The 23,084-nt window shown below is 29.5% G+C and overlaps 1 protein-coding gene across 2 annotated transcripts in view; it reads left to right on the plus strand.

The window, feature by feature from the left end:
- LOC135929119 (microtubule-actin cross-linking factor 1, isoforms 1/2/3/4/5-like) overlaps positions 1-23,084 on the plus strand; it is a 69,718-nt gene that overhangs the window by 36,582 nt on the left and 10,052 nt on the right. For both annotated transcript variants that reach the window (XM_065465626.1, XM_065465627.1), the window contains exons 16-51: positions 28-129; positions 1,099-1,194; positions 1,670-2,032; positions 2,414-2,560; positions 2,867-3,024; positions 3,120-3,231; positions 3,565-3,739; positions 3,996-4,159; positions 4,537-4,703; positions 4,893-5,011; positions 5,136-5,463; positions 5,605-5,746; positions 5,881-6,103; positions 6,285-6,493; positions 6,730-6,861; positions 6,999-7,088; positions 7,274-7,867; positions 8,084-8,231; positions 8,821-9,005; positions 9,347-9,607; positions 9,973-10,095; positions 13,015-13,113; positions 13,227-13,469; positions 13,595-14,015; positions 14,625-14,770; positions 15,643-15,873; positions 16,785-17,132; positions 17,214-17,307; positions 17,599-17,828; positions 17,972-18,300; positions 18,490-18,601; positions 19,410-19,511; positions 20,532-20,719; positions 21,072-21,309; positions 22,194-22,758; positions 22,854-22,970. In XM_065465626.1, the coding sequence (XP_065321698.1) occupies positions 28-129; positions 1,099-1,194; positions 1,670-2,032; positions 2,414-2,560; positions 2,867-3,024; positions 3,120-3,231; positions 3,565-3,739; positions 3,996-4,159; positions 4,537-4,703; positions 4,893-5,011; positions 5,136-5,463; positions 5,605-5,746; positions 5,881-6,103; positions 6,285-6,493; positions 6,730-6,861; positions 6,999-7,088; positions 7,274-7,867; positions 8,084-8,231; positions 8,821-9,005; positions 9,347-9,607; positions 9,973-10,095; positions 13,015-13,113; positions 13,227-13,469; positions 13,595-14,015; positions 14,625-14,770; positions 15,643-15,873; positions 16,785-17,132; positions 17,214-17,307; positions 17,599-17,828; positions 17,972-18,300; positions 18,490-18,601; positions 19,410-19,511; positions 20,532-20,719; positions 21,072-21,309; positions 22,194-22,758; positions 22,854-22,970 (7,501 nt within the window). The remainder of the gene's footprint in view (positions 1-27; positions 130-1,098; positions 1,195-1,669; positions 2,033-2,413; positions 2,561-2,866; positions 3,025-3,119; positions 3,232-3,564; positions 3,740-3,995; positions 4,160-4,536; positions 4,704-4,892; positions 5,012-5,135; positions 5,464-5,604; positions 5,747-5,880; positions 6,104-6,284; positions 6,494-6,729; positions 6,862-6,998; positions 7,089-7,273; positions 7,868-8,083; positions 8,232-8,820; positions 9,006-9,346; positions 9,608-9,972; positions 10,096-13,014; positions 13,114-13,226; positions 13,470-13,594; positions 14,016-14,624; positions 14,771-15,642; positions 15,874-16,784; positions 17,133-17,213; positions 17,308-17,598; positions 17,829-17,971; positions 18,301-18,489; positions 18,602-19,409; positions 19,512-20,531; positions 20,720-21,071; positions 21,310-22,193; positions 22,759-22,853; positions 22,971-23,084) is intronic.

Consider the following 23,084-nt stretch of genomic DNA (forward strand, 5'->3'; position numbering starts at 1 on the left):
TTCTTTTTTCCCTTTTTTAAACATCAGCAATTATGTGTGGATATGATCGAAAAGAAACTCGATTTGGACCGCTGCATCGATGTCGGTAACGCTCTATACAATCTAGGTTATTCGTCTTCACAAATTAAAGTATGAAAAATATATATGATACAGAGATATACCGGATTCATTTTTATACCTGCACCGGATTCTATAAAAAATATTTATTAATTCCTCTATACGTAGAATAAATAAATATTATTGATAGACAGCATTCAATATTCTATTCACCAAGATATGAAATTTTTGTATCATAAGCAGATACCCCGAAGTAGTGAAGCATTATAACGAATGAACCTATATTATTTTTCTGAACCAGTTTAAAAACCGCTTTGTTTTATATTAATAAATTTTAAATTAAGACCATAGTTTGATTAGTAAAACTTTCTTGCTAAGTTTTTTATTTATTTTTAAAAACGATAATTTTTTGTTGCATGTATATTTAAGTTTAGATATAAAAGTCAAACTTTTGTGATGAAAATAATTTTCATTTTATGCATATCATATTTTATTTACAGCGATTGACTAATATACATTACAATTTACAAAATATCAAATCTTATTTAATTAAATATTTTCGACCTTTGGAATACATATTACTAATATACCCTCTATTTTTTTTTACTGATAAATCTTAAATATTTATTATACTTTCTAATAGTTGTGTGTTGCATATTTTTATAATCAAATTAATTCCTAATAGTACAGATTTGATTTAAATATTACAAAAATTTCAAAATCCGGAAAAAAACTTTACCGTAACTGAACTGAATCTTTTTAAAATCTAAGCAGCTGATCATAACCGAAGAACCTTTTAAAATCTAAAAAGCTGAACCGTTACCAAACCTTAATTTCTTAATTTTTCCCCTCTGAACCCTAACCTAAACCTTTATAGGTGGCCGTCCTGGTTGTAAATACTTCGTTTATTAATTTCGCGTCATTTAAAAAAGCCCGATTAACAACTGGCTATTCTTAATAGCTGGCGATCATGAATCCGATGCATCCCTAATATGATACATAATTAAAGTAACCTTTTTTCAATATTGGTAATTTTGATAGTGCCTCATCAACTCTTTGCAAACTCAATGGGTCTGGTTAAATCAACTTGTGAATTGTTTTGACGTTCATTTCGAAACTAAACAAAAGCACAACGAAGTAAAAATTATTAGTTTTTGATTAACACTTTTGTAGATTCTTAAAATACTTATTAATGTTATTAATTATAATAGATATTACTTTCTTGTTCGCAAAACACCGAAATAGATCTTGTTACATTTCAAAACGCGCATTGATATCTGGGAAATTTTATATAAAAAAATATAAATGCCAATGATATTATCTTAACGCGTCACTATCATTATAGATATTGACATATTTTTTTGTATTTCTTTTAAAATATGAACCAGGGCTCTAGACCCACTATTTGGGTTCAAAAATTTTAAACACTTTTTTGGAAATTGGTCAACAAATTTAATAGCGATTATTTTAAAATTGGCCTGAACTCCTTTTTGGAAAATACCCTGCCTTTAAATGGGTTATCAAAAATTTGTCCCATATTCGCAATGCAAATTTTTGGACTCTTAAATGTGTCCAAAACCTTGTATAAAACACTTCTAATTTCTTATATAAGATCAACGCCGAGGTCATTGAAATCGAGAAGACAATATACGAAACGCTTAGGAGCATAAAAACCTCTTCCTCCCAACAGTATTTTAAAACAGAGACTCCGTCTCCCATCAGTTTCGCCGAGACTCAAACTCCACACGTCAATGGTCATTCTAAACCAAATAATTCCACGAATTCCGATTCCAATTTACTATCCGCCTCCGATAATATGATGATCGGGAACAATAATGTAGCAAACAATTTGAACCGCGATTTTAGCAGTGATAGTAGCTTGAACGATTGCAAAAATCATCAAAATGGTTACGGGCCCAAGAACGGGACCTTCTCATATGATTTGGAAGGGGATAATAGGTTGAAACTTATCAAGGTAAAATGATTCGGTTGCATTTTTTTAAGAATATTTTTATTTCTTAATGCAATTCAGGTCTACTATTCCTGAGAAAATGTTTAGGATTGGGGATGGGAAAAGGAAACAAAAAATTTGAAGAAACCCTAAAAAAATAAAGAAATTTTAATTCCTGTTATTAGAATGCATAATTGAATTTATTATATTGTTTATGCAATATTCCTTTTCAAATTATTCAGGAATATTCGTCCTGCTTGTAGAAAGCGATCAGATATTAAATATTTATTTCATAGATATAAATATTATCCGAGAAATTTAATTTTAAGTGGGATCCCCTGATTAACATCAAACAACTTCCTTCTTCTAATTTTAAAATTGAAGAATTTTACATTTATTTATCAGTCCTGTGGCGATGTGTTAGAAGATTGTCACGATAAGTTGTTACGCCTGAGACAACAAGCTCAAATTTTACCCTCCATAAATGCCAGGAAATTCAAAACGAAAGAACCTCGCAAACTCAAAGCTCTTTGTGATTACAAATCTACCAAGGTTTACTCTATAGATTTTGTTATTAGTATTCCTTTTTTTTTTTTAAATTAAATATTATTTTTACGTTTAGCCATGAATAATAAGAAGGAAAGAAAGAATAAATTGTACATTATAGGTGATTTTTTTTTGACACCGTTCCCCATTAAAATGAATGACAAATATATAAATTACTAAATTTGGTAGCGCTTTTGTTTGAACCGGTTAAATTTTAAAATGGCCTCCGATTTCCTATAAATTAAATTAAAAAATGGTTTTCGGTTCCCGTTCCATATGTTGTTTATATTCTCTTCCTATTTAACACCTTAGGATCAAATCTTGAACGGTAGCGAATATTGGTTAGTGGATAATCAAAACATAACCTTTTGGAAGATCGTGGGTTGCATCACTAACAGGGAACACGCGTGCCCTTCTGTTTGTTTTATAATTCAGCCTCCCTCCGAAGACTTGCTCAGCTGCATAGAAAAGTGAGCTATTTGTTTTTAATTTTAAGGGTATATAATCGTAAATATGTACACCAACACTCAATATATTATTTAAAATTTTTTTTATCTTCGTTAAGTTTGCTATCCATCCTCAAAAGATCTTTCGAGAATTGGAAAATATGCTATGCAAACGTTCAGTATCAAACCATCATGACAAACATCATCTCTATCAATAGATGGGACTCAGAGGTTATATTTTATAAGTTACACAATGTAGGTCCTCATTCTGATTGTCTCAGTCTTGTTGTGGTCCATAATAAACATCCTAGATGAATTGTAAAGGCCGAAAATAAACATACTAGCTGAACTGTTTTGGCCTAAAATATCCTTGCTGAACTTAACGGACTCTAATATTTTATAAATTAAATAAATCAAGCGACTGGGCTTGGTCGGTACAGTAATTTTTTAGATTCGGCCCATCCTGTTATATATTGAAATAAATAATGATCGTGCCAATTATCGGAAGTGACTTTTATAATTTTTTAATATATATTTATTTTACACGTTGTTTTTATTTTTTAGGATATACACGATGATATCAAGAAAAGCGTTTTAGTTAAAATGAAAAATCTCATAAATGATCTAATGTCAAAGCAAGAAAAGGGCACCATTATGGACGCGAACGACATTGAAATCATGAAAGAAGAAATTTCGGCTTGCTATGTGCTAAATTTGGCATTAATTTCCGAAAATGTTGGTTAGAAAATTATTTATTAATTTAGGTTTGATAGACTCAAAACCTCTGTAAATAATGAAAGTTATGTATAGAAAGCTGTTATTATTTATTACTAATTTAAATGTTTCATGAATAGACTCATTCATAATGGTTACTACTCCCCCGTTCAGGTTTTTTAAATTTCGGGGGAGATATACCGGATCATGACCTTCAACCTTTCGCAAAGAAAGCATGGAATATATATTTTAATTTTCGTTACGTCTTTTAAATAAATAAGATGAAATAGTGGTCGATGTGGGGCGAAAGGAGGACGAAATTTTATCGCAGATTACGAAGCTCGAAGTCGTTTTTGACGACTATCACAGAAAACTGGTTGAGAGACACAACAAGGTCGTCACGCTGAATCACGATGATTTAGAGACTTTGGTCATCGTACACAAGGTTAGTTAAATGAAACTTATAACTATTTAATTTATCCCTAACAATTGTTAGTAGTATAATTAGTAGCACTTGTACTCTGATTTCGGGACCCAAAATCAAATGTCCTGAAAGTTATAAAATTTGAAAATTTTTTTAAGACCTAATGTAAACTTTGAATTAATGGTCAGTCTATCTATACACGATATGTCTAGTGTTTAATCGTACTTATTTCGGATTATATTTAATGTTATTTACCTATTTCGCCATAAGTATAATTATTAATTTTTTTTAAGTTAGCCAGTTCATTTTTTTTATTGTAGTTATATCTATCTCTGATAAGTGCTTTCCTTGCCTATACCCAAATATATTTCTTGAACTTGTTTGATAAAAAAAAACAGGAATATGAAGAAAATTTGCAAAATTTGGAACCCCAAATCGAGGGACTGAAAATGAAAATAGATTCCCTCTCTAACTTTCAAAAAACTTCCAAGATCATGGGAAGTTTGGACGAATTGCTCAAATTTTGGGATTATTTATGGAACAAATCTCACCTTTACGTTGAAAAGTAAAATAATAATTCTTGTTGAACGCCGCATTTAATATTCTAATTACAAATCGAATAGCAAATATTCGATTCAATTTTTCGACTACTAATAATTGGCTATTCGATTTTGAATAATTCGAATATTCAATTGTAAATTTTAAAAATAATTTCGATCCAATATAAATAAACATTTCGTAATTTTTGGCGCAGATTAAAATGTATCGAAATCATTTCAAATAATGCCGAAGAGGCTTCACACGTGTTGAGCAAAGCCGAAATATCTCTCGCTAATATGGGGGCCATGTTCAACCCGATCTATAGCTCATCGAGTTTTAATATATATTTTTTTTATAAAATGAATTCTAAAGTCGGCATTTGATTTATGATAATGATAACCATAAATTTATATATACCTTAATTCTGACATGCTTTAAAAAATAAACGCATGCTCAGCTACCCACCTCAATTTCTCAAAAGATACTTTAATTTTTTCGACGTCCATTCGTAACGGGTTGAGAGACCTGGAATCCTTGACTAGCTACGTCGACGCGCAACAAGCTGTCATGGATACGCTGGACAACCATCTCAAAACGCTGACTAACGTTTACAAGGAGAATAACGAGATTTTACCTCAAAATGAAACAAAGTACACTTTGGGTAATAAACAGGAAGCGGATCAAGATGTTACAGATATAAATACGGCAGCTTTAGTCGCGATTAAAAAGTGCGTCGATGGAATATTAGGGAGATGGGAGGAGGTCGCATCCCAAATCTTTTTGAGGTAATCAAAATCCTCACATTTAAATGTTTGTTTTTTTTCATATCGGAAATTTCTTTTCATTTTGCCAATGAGATATTATTTTGATTATCTCCCTCGTGTTTAAAACATATGGTTTTTTTGCGCAATTTAAATCACGAAAAGAAAACAAACATTGACTCAAAGTGAGGCTTCCTTAAGCAAATACGGCACTCTAATTGAGAGGGAGATAAAAGTATTGGATAATATTGAATACAGGCTCAACGCGGAACAGGAGTCCAACTCGGATTCACATAAACGTGATCTGGTAATATTTTAAATTTTTTTTTAGAAACAAGAAAATAAACAGATTCCTTAACGGCAGATATGGTTTATATACCAATTTTAATTATACAAAAAAAATTTTTTTACATGCCTTATTACCATTTTATTTAACAAAAGGATATATTAAATCGACTCAATGCGGAAAAACCTTATCTAGAAGATCTCAATGTTGAAGCTTCGCACTTGGCCAAATTGACGGAATCATTCGATCTCGTTACATTAGATTACTTTAGCTTATTGCAGGAAGTTCACCCTAGCATTGAAGCCTCCATCAATTCCGTCTCGCGCAAAAGATATAGAACATTTACTAATATCAATATTGATACCAGTGCCCCTAGCGGTGAATTCTTTGGCTAATTAATATATGAATATTATATAATATTAGTTAATGAGGAATATAAAAGTATCATTTAAACGATACTCTTTTAAGGATAATGATTTAACCAATCCTTAATTTTAGCCAATGTTTTGAATTAGATTTTTTAAAAAATAATCATACAATAAACCAACAATTTGATTAGATGACAATAAAGCGATTTCTTCCAACGGAAATTCTGCCCAGCCATCGCGCAATATTGTGAAGGATAAAGAAAGCGAAAAACGTTTAAATAATTTAGCCGAAGAATTGCTCGACCAAACGGATCAAATTAATAAGTCCTACTTGAAATGCTTGGATATAGTCAAGCAAAAGATACAGGAGAGGAACGATAGACTCAGAGACGAAAATTTGGTATTTACTATATATAGAGCTTAACTTTTCGAAGATCGAGGAGATAAGATTTTTTGAGAACGCTCATGTGTAGTTTTTCGAGATTCCATTTTTATTTTCAAGGATCAAAAAATTATTAATTTTTTTGATTTTCAAAGATTTTTGATATCTAAATGTTAAAATCCATATATTTTTTTAAAATCAAATAAAATACAATGTATTCCAATTGCTTGTAATAAATTTTTTTTTAAATTAAGAATTATTACTTAGAGAAGTGTAATGAAATCGATAAAGCGATCGAGAGTATGAATGCCATTAAATCCTCGTTGGAAAATCAAAATAAATTGAAGAGTTTGGAAGATTTGAAGTTGGAAATTCAAAAAAGCAAGGTATGTTTAGTTGAAGGTTCAATATTCATTTACACCATTTATTAGAATTTAAATTTATTTTAATAAAAATAACTTGTACTGTCTCTTTTGTATGATTATTATATAGATAAATTCAATTAAAATATATTTTTTTTTAGTTTTTCAAGTCTGACGTGATGGAATTAAACAAGAAGATTGCTGACATGGAAGCTAAGATTCAAAAAGATTACAATTTAAAAGAGGGCGATGTAATTATTTTACATCCATATAAAAAATTTATTGGTGTTATATAAAGGCTCATAAAAAATAAAAAAAATTATTGGTGTTATATAAAAGCTCATAAAAAATAACATATCTAAGAAAGAAAGAAAAGATGATATCTTAAAACGTTCTCTAACAAAAACAAAACAATATTTCTAAATTATATTAACAGGACCTTATCAATTCGACCGACACTCCTTCATCATTATTCGAGCTTCAGGCTAAACTAGAATCTCTCAAGACAAGGCTAGGTGATCTACACACTTTTTACGCTAACCAAATGTTGACCGATAATCAAACAGATCTCTACTCACCCAACCTTTCCAATCAAGAAGTACAGGCCTTCGAAACCTGGCTCAATCACATTAACGCGAAGTTAGATAAATCCCCAGATTTTTCTGAAATTGCTGAGCTACGAGCTTATATAATCGATTCGAAACAGTCGATAGCGAACAAAGAAATAGAGCTAGGTCAAAAGGGTCCGCTAGGAGCTGCCATTTTGCAAAGTCAAGATTGGTTAGCCTTAAAAACAAAGGTTGACGATAAGTTATCCGAGCACCAGATCCGCGCCGCCAGGCTCGAGCAATACGAAACGAGGAAGGCTTCAGTTTTGAATTGGATCAAGGATAAAAGGGCGGATGGGATAGAATGTGCCGAACCCACGCGAGCTTTGAAAGAATGCATAAGCCTTTCTGAGTTATGCAGCGATGGGCGATCAGCGGACGCGTTGGATAAGATCGAGAACACCAGATTAAAATCTCTGAAGGCATGCGAAAATTAGATAATCTTATTACTCATTCAAAATTTATTTGCAATTTATTATAAACTTTTGTTAGCTCTAATCATTTTTGGAAAGATAAGATTATAAATAGATTACAGCAACAGCTTTGCGCATATCCATATTAGATCGTGAAATAAACTTTACCTCTAAATTAAACATCATCCATCATTTTTTTTTAAAAAAATATTAACTTATATGCAGAATGGCTATACAGAATTTCATCGGAACTACCAGTTGGAAAATTTTTCAATCTTCTCCGAGGAACTGAAAGAGCTTTATCCCGACCTTAGCTCAACAATCGAAGGGGAAATCAAGTCAATCGAAACCGACCTTCAAAATCTTCAAAAAGGTTTTTGGAACATTTTTTTAACCCTTATTTTTAGAATTGCAAGTCAATTTATTTCCGATTTTTTAAAGAGCAATATTGTAATTATTTTACCAATTTTCACTTTATTATGTTCTTATCTTAGGACACAAATATGTAACGCTATTAATTTTTTTTTAGCTTTTATTTTATGAATTTGTAAAACGCAGTTATAATAATTTTAAAAATAATCACATAATAAACTTTTTTTTTCGCGTTTATATAATGACAAAAAAATTTTTATTAATAATAATCAAAAATATGTAAATTTATTAATTGATTCAAAAAAATATTCATTAATTATATTGATTAAAAAATATTAATATAAAAAATTATTTTATATTTTGCAAAATAAAATTATAACTATCTCCTAATACTTTGTCCCATAATGACAAACTAACTGTATTTTCAACAAAAAAATCTGAGACTGAAGCAGTTTTTGTACAAAGCCAGGTTTAATTCTTTAATTTAGCCGGCTAAAAATAGAACAGATTCCCGTGACTGAATATACTTTAGTTTTTTAAAATTATTTATAATATAAATAATCCTTTTATTAAATTAATCAATTTGAAAGGCTACAGCGACAAAATAAATGCTCTGGAAACGCTAATAAATGACATGAACGAATACGAAATTTTGGCTAAAGATTCCGAAAATGTGGTGACGAAATGCGAAACTAAACTCGATTGCATCATGTCAAATATAGAGAGTAACGACGGTGAAACCAACAATACGGAGGATTTAACCCCAGAATTTAAGGTTTGTTATTTAAAAACTATTTGTGAATTGAGATAGAATATAAATTTCGACTAAAATATGAGTGCCTCCTTCGAAAAAATATTATGTACTTTACTTCTTTTTTTAGATTTTACTCCTAACTTTTTAATTGACTTCTGTAACAAGTTACTTTATTAAGGGTTTACGTGTTTAACGAAATTTGGGTTATTTCGTCAATAAATTGAAATCCAAATCAGCTCTAATACTATATACTATAATATAGATTGTTTACTACACGGGATTTACTTTATTATTTTTTTTATTTGACAAATTTTTATATCTGAAATCAAATAAGCTTTTATTAACAATATTTTTATACATAGAAAATTGAAAAAGAACTTGATATCGGCAATAGACAAATTCTAAAGGCTGAAAAAATCTGTGATGATATGGCTGACAAATGCCTCAGATGCTTCTTACACGATAAATATGATCCAACTATGAAAGACGAGGCAAAAATAGTTTCTGCAAATTTTAAAGGGTTATTGAAAGATACCAAGCTAAAATACGATATATCTAGCAAAAATTTAGTATCCGGAATGAGCCTGATAGCGGATATGGACAAAATTTCTAACAAAATTAGAGTTAGTTTAAATTTAATAGGATTCCTATTTAATCGCTCAGAATTTAGCCTAAAATGCTTAAAATCATTAAACGTTCAGAATAAATATTTAACGTTCAGATAAAAAAAAACTAAATTGCTCAGATATAAAACTAAAACGCTGAGATTAAAAATAATATGAAATGCTCAGAACTAGTCAAAATTATGTACTATTGATTTAAAGAATTTATATTATAATTATATATTTTCTAAAAATAATTATTGGTCCGACGATTCCCCATAAACAGAAATTGCTGGTTACTGGGGCTTATATTTAAAACTTTATAAATGGTTATATCTTTTTATTAAATTTACGCATAGAAATCTATTCTTTTTTACAAAATATAGCAACATACTAAACAAATATCCAAGGAATTATCTCAGGTTGAGGAAGATATATTATCTCCTAGCGAAACCATAATGTCTCCAACGAAACTTAGGGAAATTGACGAAAAAATTTCCCAACTAAAGGTTTATATAACCCACACTTAATTCATGAATTGAGCACTACTTTTAAACCAGAGTTTGGAAAAAAATTTAAATAAATTTGATTTATCTTTTCATATTTTTAAAAAATCAAATATTTTTCTTTAGTGATTTAATTTTTATCCAGTTGTTCGTTTTAAATCTTCATATATATGTTGTATTCCATATTAAATCAACCAAAAAAAGTCGATTCTCAACCCGGCCCCCTTCAATTTTTTTAAAAATTTGTATGTTGGTAGTATATACTCTAACTAATAAAAATGTAAAATTTTACTTTTCAAATCAGCTTACTTCATGAGATATGGCCATCTTTAGAAACGCGAAAATTCCAAAATACAGAAATAGAAAACCGGAAATAGCTATAAAATAAAAATTGCTCTTTTTTTTTCTTTCAAATTTTTTTTACAAATAGACATTATACTTCTTAATATTCGTACAAAATTTTAGATTGGGACCATTACTGGGCCAATAGTTATTACGCTTTAAATATAAATAGTATGGCTTAAATCCTAAATTATACCAAATATATAGTAATTTACGAAACAAATAAAAAGAAAATTCCTTTATGATCGGGCAGATTATATTTTTTTTATAAATGTTCCGGGCTGTGAGCCCACTAGTAGACATTATGTCATATTTAACATATAAGTTTAGCGATTTTATTTTAGAGAGTAAATAATTGTAAAAATATTTATAACTTTATTTAGCTAATTATTTATATTACATGAATATCAAATGGAAAATTAATATTGTTATAAACATATTAAATTAAATAATATCATACATTAAATTATCTAATGAATTAGAATAACGTTTGACTTTCATTTTTTCCATTAACTTTCATTGATATAAAATTATTCATAACCTGGCATAAGTCTGCTGTTTTCGTCAGAATTATAAAATTCTATTACTTTATTTGCAATGTCATCCGGAATTATTCTACTTGGTTTTATGATATTTGGGTTTGACAAAACACCCTTTTCTTCAACTAATTGTTTAGCTGTCCGGGCCATAAAATTTGTGGTTGAAAATTCCTTTTTTATCAAGAGTCCAAGATTTTGGTAAAACTGTTAAAATTTGTATTTTTTCATTGCGAGAACTTGTAGCAAATTTTTCTTTCAGTTGATTTATGATTTCGGTTTTATCTTTTTTTGCTTAATCCCTCCAGATTTATTTTAAAAACTTTTTTAATTTTTCCCTGAATTTTCAAAAATTTATTTACAGGATATTTTTTTTCATTTAACCTTTTCTTTTTAATAGGTGTCTCCCCTAAAAATGGCAAAGTTTCATTTAAAGTTGAAATTGAAGTATTAAAATCTGTATAAGAGTCGGGATTATTGCATGGTTGATCAGGTTCAGAATCGCTAAATGTTTCATTAATAGTTGAGGTAGAAGGTAAGTTAGAAATAGAAGGTAATGTGATCGGGATCGTAGAAGTAAAAGGTCAGATCAGATTTGTTGAATAATTTTTTTTCCGGCAAGAGCTACAAATTTTTTGATTAATTGATAAGCTAGAATTCACTTCTATCATCCATTGTAAAACATTTCTAAGATCGTAACGTACTGAATGAGATTTTATTCTAAAGGGATTACAGCACTTTACTGGAATAGAAATATCTTTTCTAGACATTTAAATTTTTTTGGTAAGGAATAAAATATAGATATTAATTTTATATAATTATTTTAAATTAAAAATGAATACCGATAATTTAATTTTCTTAGAAAAATGGCTTTATAAAATTAATCAATATAAATGACGGCTGTTGCTTTTGGAATTGAATTTGATTTTTATGATAATTATTTTATTTGATAATTAATTATAAGTAGAAAATAATCTTTATGAAAATATATTTCTGACGATCACAAAGATAATTTTTTATCCGGCAAAGAAAATAATCTACATAATTCACTCATAGAATTGCCAGGTCAAAAATCTCGAATTTAAGAAAAAAAAATTTTTTTTGGGGGGGGGGGGGGATATAAATCTTAAGATGGGGTTCGGATTTCAGTTTTAATACTATTATTCACAAATATTATCACTTTTGTTAAAAAAATAATTACTCATTTCGTATAATATAGAATTTAAGCCATACTATTTATATTTAAAGCGTAATAACTATTGGCTCAGTAATGGTCCCAATCTAGGATTTTGTACAAATATTAAGATATATAATTTCTATTTGTTAAAAAATTTTGAAAGAAAAAAAAGGGCAATTTTTATTTTATAACCATTTCCGGTTTTCTATTTCCGGTTTTTGGTAATAAAAATATTTTTAATATAATAAATTTTATATCATATTAAAGGGCTATTCTAGAGTTATTTAATAAAGTTTAAATTATACCTTTATCTTAATTACTTTTTGAGATATTTAAAATTAAATATGGTGTATTTTGAACTTTTCGCGTTTCTAAAGATGGCCATATCTCATCAAGTAAGCTGAGTTGAGAATTAAAATTTTATATTATTGCTAGTTAGTGTATATACTACCATCATGCAAATTTTAAAAAATCGAAGAGGGTCGGGTTGAATCTTCAGTTGATTTGATATGGAATACAACATATATATAACAACATATATATATGCGCATTTTTATAATCCTTATATATGCGCATTTTTATAATCCTTAATTTTTTCTTTTATATGACCTTTGTTTTGAATTCGTTCTTTATTAATAAATGTTCTATTGGGAGATTTTAAAAAAATTTGCTCAAAAAAAAATATGATTTTTTTTTCAAGCTTTAAAACTAGTTTTTGTTTAAATATTCGTTTAAATTAATTGATAGACATGGCTAATTTTTTTGATTATATAATATTATAAAATTACTAGTTTTGTTTTGAACGCAAATATAAATTTCTAAACTCATTTATTACAATTTGATTAATATTTATTTCTTTAATGGCAGATATACAAATCAAAACTTTCTAACATTAGTGCATTTATCGAAGACCTCGAATCCTTCGTCAAAAAGTCTCCCCTTTCATCGAACACTATGCACGAAAAAGTGAAAAAAATAAAATATTTATAATATCCTAATTTTGAAAAGTTTGTTTAAATTTTTGGGACAAAAAATTACCAAAAATAAATATCAATTCCTTTACTTTAAACAAAAACAAGAATATATCTGATCTGAGAAACCATCGAGACAAATGCTTCGCCTTAGCGGATAATCGTCTTAGTCGGGCTCAGATATGTGCACGGGTTTTTGAAGATTTTAACGACCAATTTCAACGTTTAGAAATCGATCTTGAAGACATAATTAACGATAAAAATGGAACTCTATCTGAGATTAACGAGACTTTGTTGAAAAGGAGAAGCTGCCAAAACGACCAATTACCTCTGATAATCAAACAATACCAGGTACTAATAATACTTTTACATGATTTATTATTACTAATAAACAACAAATATATTTATAACCATATTAATTGTGCAATAGGGAATAAGATTTTTTTTAGAATTATTTGAATTTAAAAATGTATTAGGATTACAAATCTCAAACCATCCTACCTTTGCAATCCCATGTGACAGAATTCTTATCTAATTACCGAGACATTAAGAATCTCTCACAATTTCTTGATTCGATACCTCCTAAGGATTTGGAAATTTTGACGCCCCACGTCGATGCTTCTCTCACATCGTTGATTTGTGAAAAATTGAAACACGACTTAAACGTGTTAAAAGATAAAAATCATTCACTGGCGGATAAAATAATGTACACTGACGAGCATATTCAAGATGCACTCAAAAACGATGGTAAGATGTCGCAGATCTTGAATAAATGTAGAGCTGGTTTACAAAAATTGAAGGATAGACTGGAATCCGATACTGGATTCAGGGAAGCAAATCTTGATAAGAAAGAGAGGATAGAGTTTGGAGGTCTACCCACTTGGGACGATTGCACGGGTATGTGAGCACTATGCTTTGGCGCTTTTTTTAATATTTCTATATAGAAGCTTTAGAGATTTTAGCAAAAAATTGAATTATTCTTAAACTAGAGCCATACTGCCCAATATGAATGAATATTCTAGTTACGCCAGTATAAAAAAATTACAATTTAACACTGCGTTACTATTTATAACATTACATGTAACTTGTTAACTTTTTGTAAAATTTTCTAGTTCTATATTTAAAATATTTATTTTATTATTATCTTGAATAGAAGTGTTAAATTTATAAATTTGCTTAAAGTTCAAAATAATTCTTTTTTTGTAATTCTCTTTCCCACCAGTCATATTAAAAATCAAAATTTTGTGAAATTTGGGTAATTAAGAAACATCATTTTTATTTTAGATAAAGTTTATAAAAAAAATTTTTTGATAAATTAAATTACCCAAACAGTTTTAATCTAACTTTATTGAATACTAATAGATTTTGTTTATTTATTGAAAATCGTATTGACAAAAAGGTAACTGCTAGATTTGAGAACCTGTTACTATTTGGATAAGATAACTTTTTAATATACATAAGTAACCTTAACAACACTAGTTATTTAATAGTTTTTAAAAAATTTAGATTCTAAACTTGATAACAAAGACGTCCGGCTTAAATACAGCAACTTGTTAAGATGTTTGAATGATGAGATGAAGAATGATCTAAAAGACATTCAAGACATTGATCAGAACTTAGATCACCTTATGCTTGAATCTGCGGATGTCAAAGTAATATGATACATTTGATTTAAATAGCATATTTATTTGTTATCTTGAATATTGGCATTTTACTCACATAGATTGAGGCTATAATATTATACTACGCACAATTTAAGAACCTTAATCCAGATTAAGGGTTGGTATGTTCTTTTAAATTCCCTTCCTCTACCTTTCGCGATTATAATTATCTCTAAAATGTAGATCCTATATAATATTTTCATTCAACTTGCCCAATCCAACATAACCTATTTCTCCTTTATCGCTACATCTGTCGCCACTACTCCACTCCTTTTTCCTTAACTCTAAACTGGTCCGCTTCCCGTTAGATGAACATCGCTTATTTGATCTCTGTAAGTCGGCCTTCTGACGGGGTTACATTTTTTAAAAAAAATCAGGTTGAGCTCGGGCTTAAAAAATTCAAAATTTTGGGCTAAAAATTTATTTGCATTCGCACTATCACCCTTCTGTTTACAAGGTTTAAACTGAGATGCGAGGATTAAATAATATTTTAATATATATCCTGTTGGAATCACTCTCGTAATTCCATAAACCTCCTTAACTTTTCTAAAATTCCGCCATCCTCGTTACACTACCAAATTCATGGATGGACAATTTCTTTTTATATTAAACCGCATGGCCCTTAAAGTTTCTCGTCTTGAGGCCATCGTGGCCTCCCCATCCCCTCAAATGACCAAAACTAGTCTATTCAGCCATTCGATACCTGCTTATTCTTATACACTCGTCGCCCTAACGATTTCTCCCAAAACAATAAATAACTTGCTATTACTATTTAGAGCAACACATATAATTTACACCAATGCCACTAAATAATTCTTACATCATTCTCATTCGGCTCAACACCATTTTAATTATTTAATTAGGAACTCAAAGAATCGGCACATATAAATAACATGGCAGTTTTAAAGTTACGTGAATTTAAAGAGGAATGCTTACTATTCAAGGAGAAATTAAAATTCGCCGCTTCCATTTACCAGAAAGCACTTAAATTTTGTAACGCCTCAAACCAAGATTTCGAAAAACTAAACACTTGGTTCGATAAAACGGAAATCGCTTTGATAACCGTCGGGAACTTCAAACCCAATTATATCAAAGTAATAATTTTTAAAAATGCATTTTTAAAAAAATTTTTTTATAATTTATATCTGTATTTATTCTATAATTAAAATAAAGATGATGATAATATTAATATATAGGGTTTGCCATAGTTTTCGCACAGAAACTCTTAAAAAATTCATATGTAAAATATTAATTGTTTAGCCATAAAAAGAAAAATTTTTGAAAATAAAATTAATTAAACTTTATAAGAATAATATGTGATTAATTAAACAAACTATTTTTTTTTAAATTTTAAGCATTGTGACATATCGTCATCACAGCGCAAGGTCTCGTAAGTAGCATTTTTTTCAATATACGTTTTTTTTTGAATACATGGTTTAACTATAAGCCAGCTATCATCTCTCAAAAAATCGTGTATCAATAATCAATAAAAACTAGTTTTTTTATCAAATAACATAAAAAAGTAACAAAAAAGGTGATCAAATTCCTCTTAACGTAACTGATATTTTATTCAAAAAATTGTAAATCAGATTTACTTTATCAAAACAAATTTTTAACCTTATCAAAACCTCGTAACTGTTCAACAAAAACTCATAAGTATCATAGGGGTCGCATATGTGAATATTTTTTTTAAAAAGAGATTCGAATGAAGAAGTATTTAATTAAAGAAATTTTAAAATAAACGTTCGTTTTTAAGAAGAATTTGTTCGGAAGAACATTAAAAACAGGAGTAAAGACATTTTTTAATTATTTTTTTATATGATGTTCAAATTAAATGATATAAAAAATAAAAAATATGTTGTTTACATATTTTTTGCACTTATAATAAGAGTTTCTGTACAAAAACAATGGTAACCCTGTTATATATATTCTGAAGAAATTTTTCTGCAAAGAAGCATTTAAAACAGTTTTATTAAATTTATCATATAATACTTATATATACAAGGAATTGATGGAAGAACGACAGAATACCATCGTTACTACCGTTATGCCCACCTTTCTGGAATCCAATTATTCCCTGTTACCCCTTCTTGGCGATACCGATTCCCCTTGCGACAAGAACCTTAGAAGTTCGTGCTCCCATTTCAGGGAACACTGTGAAACTTTGGGCAACGAACTCGAGCAGAAGCACGACAAAGCTCTGCAAGGGCACGATAACATGGCCAAATTAGAAGAGATTAGTCGATCTTTGAATCACTGGCTGAGAACATCGGTGGAGCCCAAACTTGAGTTATACGGCTATCAACTGAGTCCCTTGTTAGAACCTCTGAAGAGTCAGTATAATAAATTAAAGGTTTTCACAATCTTTTTGCTTCACCATTTTCTTTTTTTGGATTAATCAATATCATAATTTAAATATACATTTTTTTAATAGTCTCTCAAAGCGCTTTTCATCGAAAAACGAGTCAGCTTGAACGAAATGAATACGATTTCAAAAAACTTAGATAGATCAGTCATCGATAAAACAAGTACACACCATTTGACTTTTTTATATTTATTATAACATAGTAAATTAATTATTAATTAATAAATGTCAGAGTTGCTCCAATGCCACTTTTATCCTATGTTTTTTCTCCTAAATTTGTGTAGGTAAATTCTAAATTTTTGTAAAGTATGGACCGATACCCTGAGACTTGCCAGTGCGTTTCCATTTATAATAAGGCATTCAGTGATTTAGAACATTCATTCATTGACCACCTGGCCAATCACAAATTATTCTTAATATATTATATATGTACGTTACATGAATAAATTTATAGTAATGTTGGAACATCACGGTGAGTGGGCGAAAATTGGAGATAAATTCGAGCGACTCAATCAGACTTGCATTCATTTGTTGGATAAAGTTGAGACCGAAAATTTACCGGCAGCTAAAAATTTTCAAGATAACAGGGAAGAACTAAACCGATATTTGACTGTATTGGAGAAGGAACTGGAATCGGGGGAACTGGCAGCACTTAGCATCAATAGCCAATTGGAAAAGTTGTTGGTAAGAAAAATTAAAAATATGCACCCTTTTTGGTTTTATAAATTAACTGGCGGACAAAGTTTCGATAATTGTATACACCTTGATAACATATATCTTATTCAATTTTCCATGATATCCTATCTCTTCCCTCAATTTTTATTTAGCAACATGAAATTGAATGTCAAGAAAAAGTATCCCTCGCCGACGATCTTCGCTCCTACCTAGAAGAGCACACTAATAATCAACCCATTTCAGACGACTCCAAATCGCGTCTAAATGATCCGACAGACTTAAATTCCTCTCCAAATCCTGGCGATTCTCTTCAAACCCCGGTGCCTTATCTCTGTGAAATGACTCAATTATTGAAAACGCTCGTAGATCAGGACCTTTCCCGGTTCCGTTCAGCCAAATCGAATCTCGAAACCCGCCGAGAAAAACTTTCGTTGATCACTCGCCAACTTAAGGCGCTCTCCGTCAATGTCGAAGAAACCAGGTTTTTTTATTTAAAAAAGGATAAAGTAGATTTTGATTTCATCGTGAAAATTTTTTTATGGATAAAATTCTCAACAGATTTACTTTATAAAAGATTTTTTTACAAAAATAAATTGAGGAATGATTTGGATATAGACAGATAATAAAATTATTAGATTACTCATGCAATTCTTTTTTTAAAATTGTTTAGGGTTTGGATGCGGGACGCGGCCGCGTATTTGTCCTTAGTTGACCCTGAGGAGATCAATAATAGCAACGAGTCCTCAAAAAGTGGGAGATCGAGTGTGATTAGTGATCAAAAAGTAATATTATATAAATTTCTTTTTTTAAACATTTAAAAATGCTGGTAAGCTGCATCATAAACTCAAAGTCATTCGTTACTTTTTTAAAAAAAATTTAAAAAGGGGTAATGGTAAGGCGTTTCCTTTTTAAAAGTAACGTAACTCGTTTACAATTTTAGAGGAATTTTTACATCTTTTATATAAACCTAATATTAGTGTTGTTAATCTGCTAAGCCCGACTCTGACTCAAAGTTTGGGTCGTTTTTTCGATCCCGATCCTAGGCCAAGCCGAAAAAAACGATCTCGACCCAAAATATGGGTCGTTTTTTTTTACTTCGACTCAAAATCTGGGTCGTTTTTTTCGACCAGACCCAAAATATGAGTCGTTTTTTAAAAAACGACCTAAGGTTTAGGTTGCTTTTTTTCACCTGACACATTATCTAAGTCATTTTTTTCGACCAAAAGCCGACTAGGGTTGACTCCAATAAATATATAAATATAATAATAACATTTCGATATTAATATTATGGGGTGGGAAAATTACTTATAGCTTCTTTTAATTATAATGCTCTAACTCACTATATAATCTTATTAATTGAGTGTCAATTGTCATCGTTATTTTTTAAATTTTTTTTTAACGCAAATTAGTAAAAATATAAATTGTGAATATGTTATATTAAAATTTTAGCCAAGATATAACATAGAAAAGTGATTATTATCATAATCGTTATTTTTAAACTTTTTTATATTTTTTCTGACTAATTTACATTCCATTTTTCAGTGGACATAAAATTTTATTACATCATAATTTTATATTTGATAAAATAAGGTTGAAACGCATCGGACAGCCTTGTACATGTTAGATCCGGACGCCCTTCTAACGCGTCTCGAGAATTTGAAACTACTCGAAAGCGATATACAAGGACAAAATGTAAATTGCACATATGATAGATTTAATACATAAATATCGACAAATTTTTTTTTAATTTTAGTATTTCTATGAAACAAACTTAATCTTTGAGATTAACCCAGTATTAACATTAATGTTGCTGGGAATGGGGAGGGGGTGTCTCTAGTCTCGTCAAAACTTTGGTGAACCACTCAAAAAAAGTTCTAAATTATGATGAGTTCTCTCGAAATTTTTTAAAATTTAAAATAAAGTTTCAAAGGTCTATCGACTCCATTGCCATTTTTAACATTTAATACAAATTCTTCAATATATTTTTTATAAATTATTTTTTAACCTTTTAAATTGTTTACCTTTCCTAAAACCATTCTAGAACGTTCTATCGTTTGTTAGTCATTATTTTTTTTAAATTAAAGCTATAAATATATTGATATACGTTATACAGGTTAAAATATAATATATCTTATACTCTGAAATGAAATTATTCGAAATTAATATAACTATAAGCAGTTGATAAAAAATTTTAATGTGAAAACGCTTAAAATATCGAAATTTTTGGAAACGATGTTTAACAACGCTCGATTAATGGTTTGCTATCTTCTAACATGCGCTAAGGAGAACGTTCTGATATGGCCAGCATAATACTACCTGTTAGAAAGAAGCTCTCGTTATCGTAGAGACTTTATGTTGAGAATTATTAAATTCGTTTATGTATGCCATGATAACATTATTTATTTGAAGTGGAACATATTATAAGGGACAATTATGGTAGACAAACAGGTCTCAACTACGTATAATGAATAATTTAATATCTTATATAAATTAGATGTTATTAAAATTGATTATTTTTATGTAAATAGAAAAATTTGTAAGCAAATATATGTTGGAATAATTAGAACATAAGGGTAATAATATTACTTAATCATATCCATGCTAACGTTTAACAAATAATATATATTAAAGTGTGGTGTAAGAAATATACTCCCCCCTGATAATTTAATTTTTAAAAACTTTCACGATAAGTATATATTTTTTTAAATTAAGGCCAGAATAAAGAATTTGAATGTCGAAATAAATCGAACCGTACGGGAAGCTTACCCATTTATTTCGAAACAGATGTCTTCATTCGCATCTTCTTCCAATAATTCGCTCAAAAAGCCTGACCGCCAAAATGAATCTAAAGAGATGGAAGGGGAGAATGATTCAGAACTAGCGATAGAAAAAAAAGCTAGGTTTACAATATAATCAAAATTATTTTTTATTACTGAAAAAGGAAAATAGATTACTAATTTTTAAAAAATATGAAGGGAAGGGAGGAAGGAAGAAGGAAATAATTTTTTTTTAAAACGACCCGAATAAGATTCTCCTGGAGTTTCTCATACTTGGCAGAAAGGTTTTGATATCTATTTGCCATTACATAATATTATTCTTGGCAATCTTACTCGAGTCTTTTTTTCAGGCTTTTTTAACAACACTTCACAAAACAAATTACATTTTATTTACTATTCCAAAACACTTAAATAAATATGGATTTTTAAACATTAAAAAAAATTATTCCCATTGCCAAAATATTTATATTTGTAGCAACAATTTGATCGACGAGATTACCGCTAACTACGACAGACTAAAACGTTTATCGAATAAGGTGAGTAGGAAATGCGGACAAAAGATAAGCTTATTTCGTCGGCTCCTGCCTTCTCTTCAAAACTTTGTAGCCGATTATGATTCATTCGTGACTTGGCTAGATGAAGCCGAAAATGAGTGCGAGTCCCTATTACAAGAAGATGGAGATACTACGATAAAGGACTTCGAGGAGATAAAGGTTTTGATTGAAGATAAAAAATTTTAAACCTTGAAGAGGTTGATTAGTTTGTCCTTGCAGGTAAATGACTACTAAAAATCATTAAAATACACAAATAATAGTCACGTGATAGTTAAATAAATGGAAATTAGTAGGGGGTGTATCGATATTTTATATCGGATCGAGCCGATATTTTACCTTTTTAATATTGGCGGATATTGTAAAACTTTCCGATCCGATCCGATAAAATGGCGTCCTAATTTTTAAAAAATTTATCTCAAATTTTATAATACATTTTTGTTTATTATTTATTAGGTAAAAATATTTTATATACATACTTTTAGATTCATGAATAAAACAATAACTGATCATTATAATATATTTTAATGACTTATGCTATGGTATAGTTATATTCTAGATGTTATACCATTAAATGTAGTGATGCAAAATTGCTAATTTGATCCGATTTTTAAAAACGGCTAACTCATATATTAACCAGAAAAATAATGCATAAGCCTCGAGATTTCGCCTAGTGCAAAACTTTGTGCCATCTATGAGCAAAATCTTCAGGCTTGTGTAATATTTTTCGGGATAAAATACTGTGTTAACCATCTTTAAAAATGGACTATGACGATTTTGCAAAACTAGATATATGAGTATAATACAAAATAAGATATGATATCAGATCGGCCTCCAAAAGTGGTATCGTTACACCCCTAGGAATAAAGATACATAACAATTTATTAAATTTGAAGTTTTTATAGGTAAAATTTTTTTTATAGTTTGTACACAATACTTTTTATAATCTAATTCTGTTAAATTACAAAACACTTTTATTCGCACATATTTAAACTCTACTTCTGTTTCTTTTAAAATCGATTCCCGTGTTCTTATCGTTTCTCCAGAAATTGATCAAGACCGCCGACGATAACGAGTCCCGTTTAGATAAAATTACCCAAAATTCCGACCAAATTATATCCGTTTCCAAATCTATTTTCCTTTCCGCCGCTCCTCTCCTCGATTACTCTTCCGATTCTGATTCAGAAATAGATAATAAAACGGCTGATATTAAAAATTTAGAAATGGAACCCAACCCAGTTCAACAACACCTGACAGAACTTATGACCGACTTAAAACGGCGTTACCTAGCTGTTAAGGACCATTTAGGTGCCTTGAATCTTTCGCCCAACAACGAGAGAAGCGTTTTCGCTTCCCAGTTAAATCAATCCTTTCCCGATTTCACACTACCGGATAGTGGTGCCTTCGAGAATCCGAACGCCATGTCAGTTAGCCAGCGTGAATACAATGAAGCTGATTTAAATGGGGATATAGCTCTCACCTCCAGAAAATTAGAAGCTTTTTTGATGGGGATAGCCGAGACTGCCGATAGATTAGCTAGAGCCGAACCCATTTCTTGCTTCCCTGATAAAATCAAAGGCCAAATATTGGATAACTCAAGATTGGCAGAAGGTAACTAATAAATGACTATAACATTCATTTATTTAATTTTGAATAAATACAAGATTATGCTACAATATTTTATTTTATTATATAAACCTGGATAGTGTTAGGTCAAAGAGTCGCTTTATATTCTAGTGTTAAAGAAAGGGCTGAACAATTTTTAACGCAAGACTCTTCCTTGAATGCGGGTGATACGCCAGAAATGCAAGATAAGAGAAATGGTTTTAATTTATTTAAAAAAAAATTATATATCAATATATACATAACTTATATATAATGTGTCGAGATTAAGGTTATCGCTAATTTATTGTAACAAAATATAAATTCGGTTAAAT

This window comes from Gordionus sp. m RMFG-2023, chromosome 4 (genome assembly GCF_954871325.1).
Source record: "Gordionus sp. m RMFG-2023 chromosome 4, tfGorSpeb1-WG-v2, whole genome shotgun sequence".
Taxonomy (NCBI): Eukaryota; Metazoa; Nematomorpha; class Gordioida; order Chordodea; family Parachordodidae; genus Gordionus; species Gordionus sp. m RMFG-2023.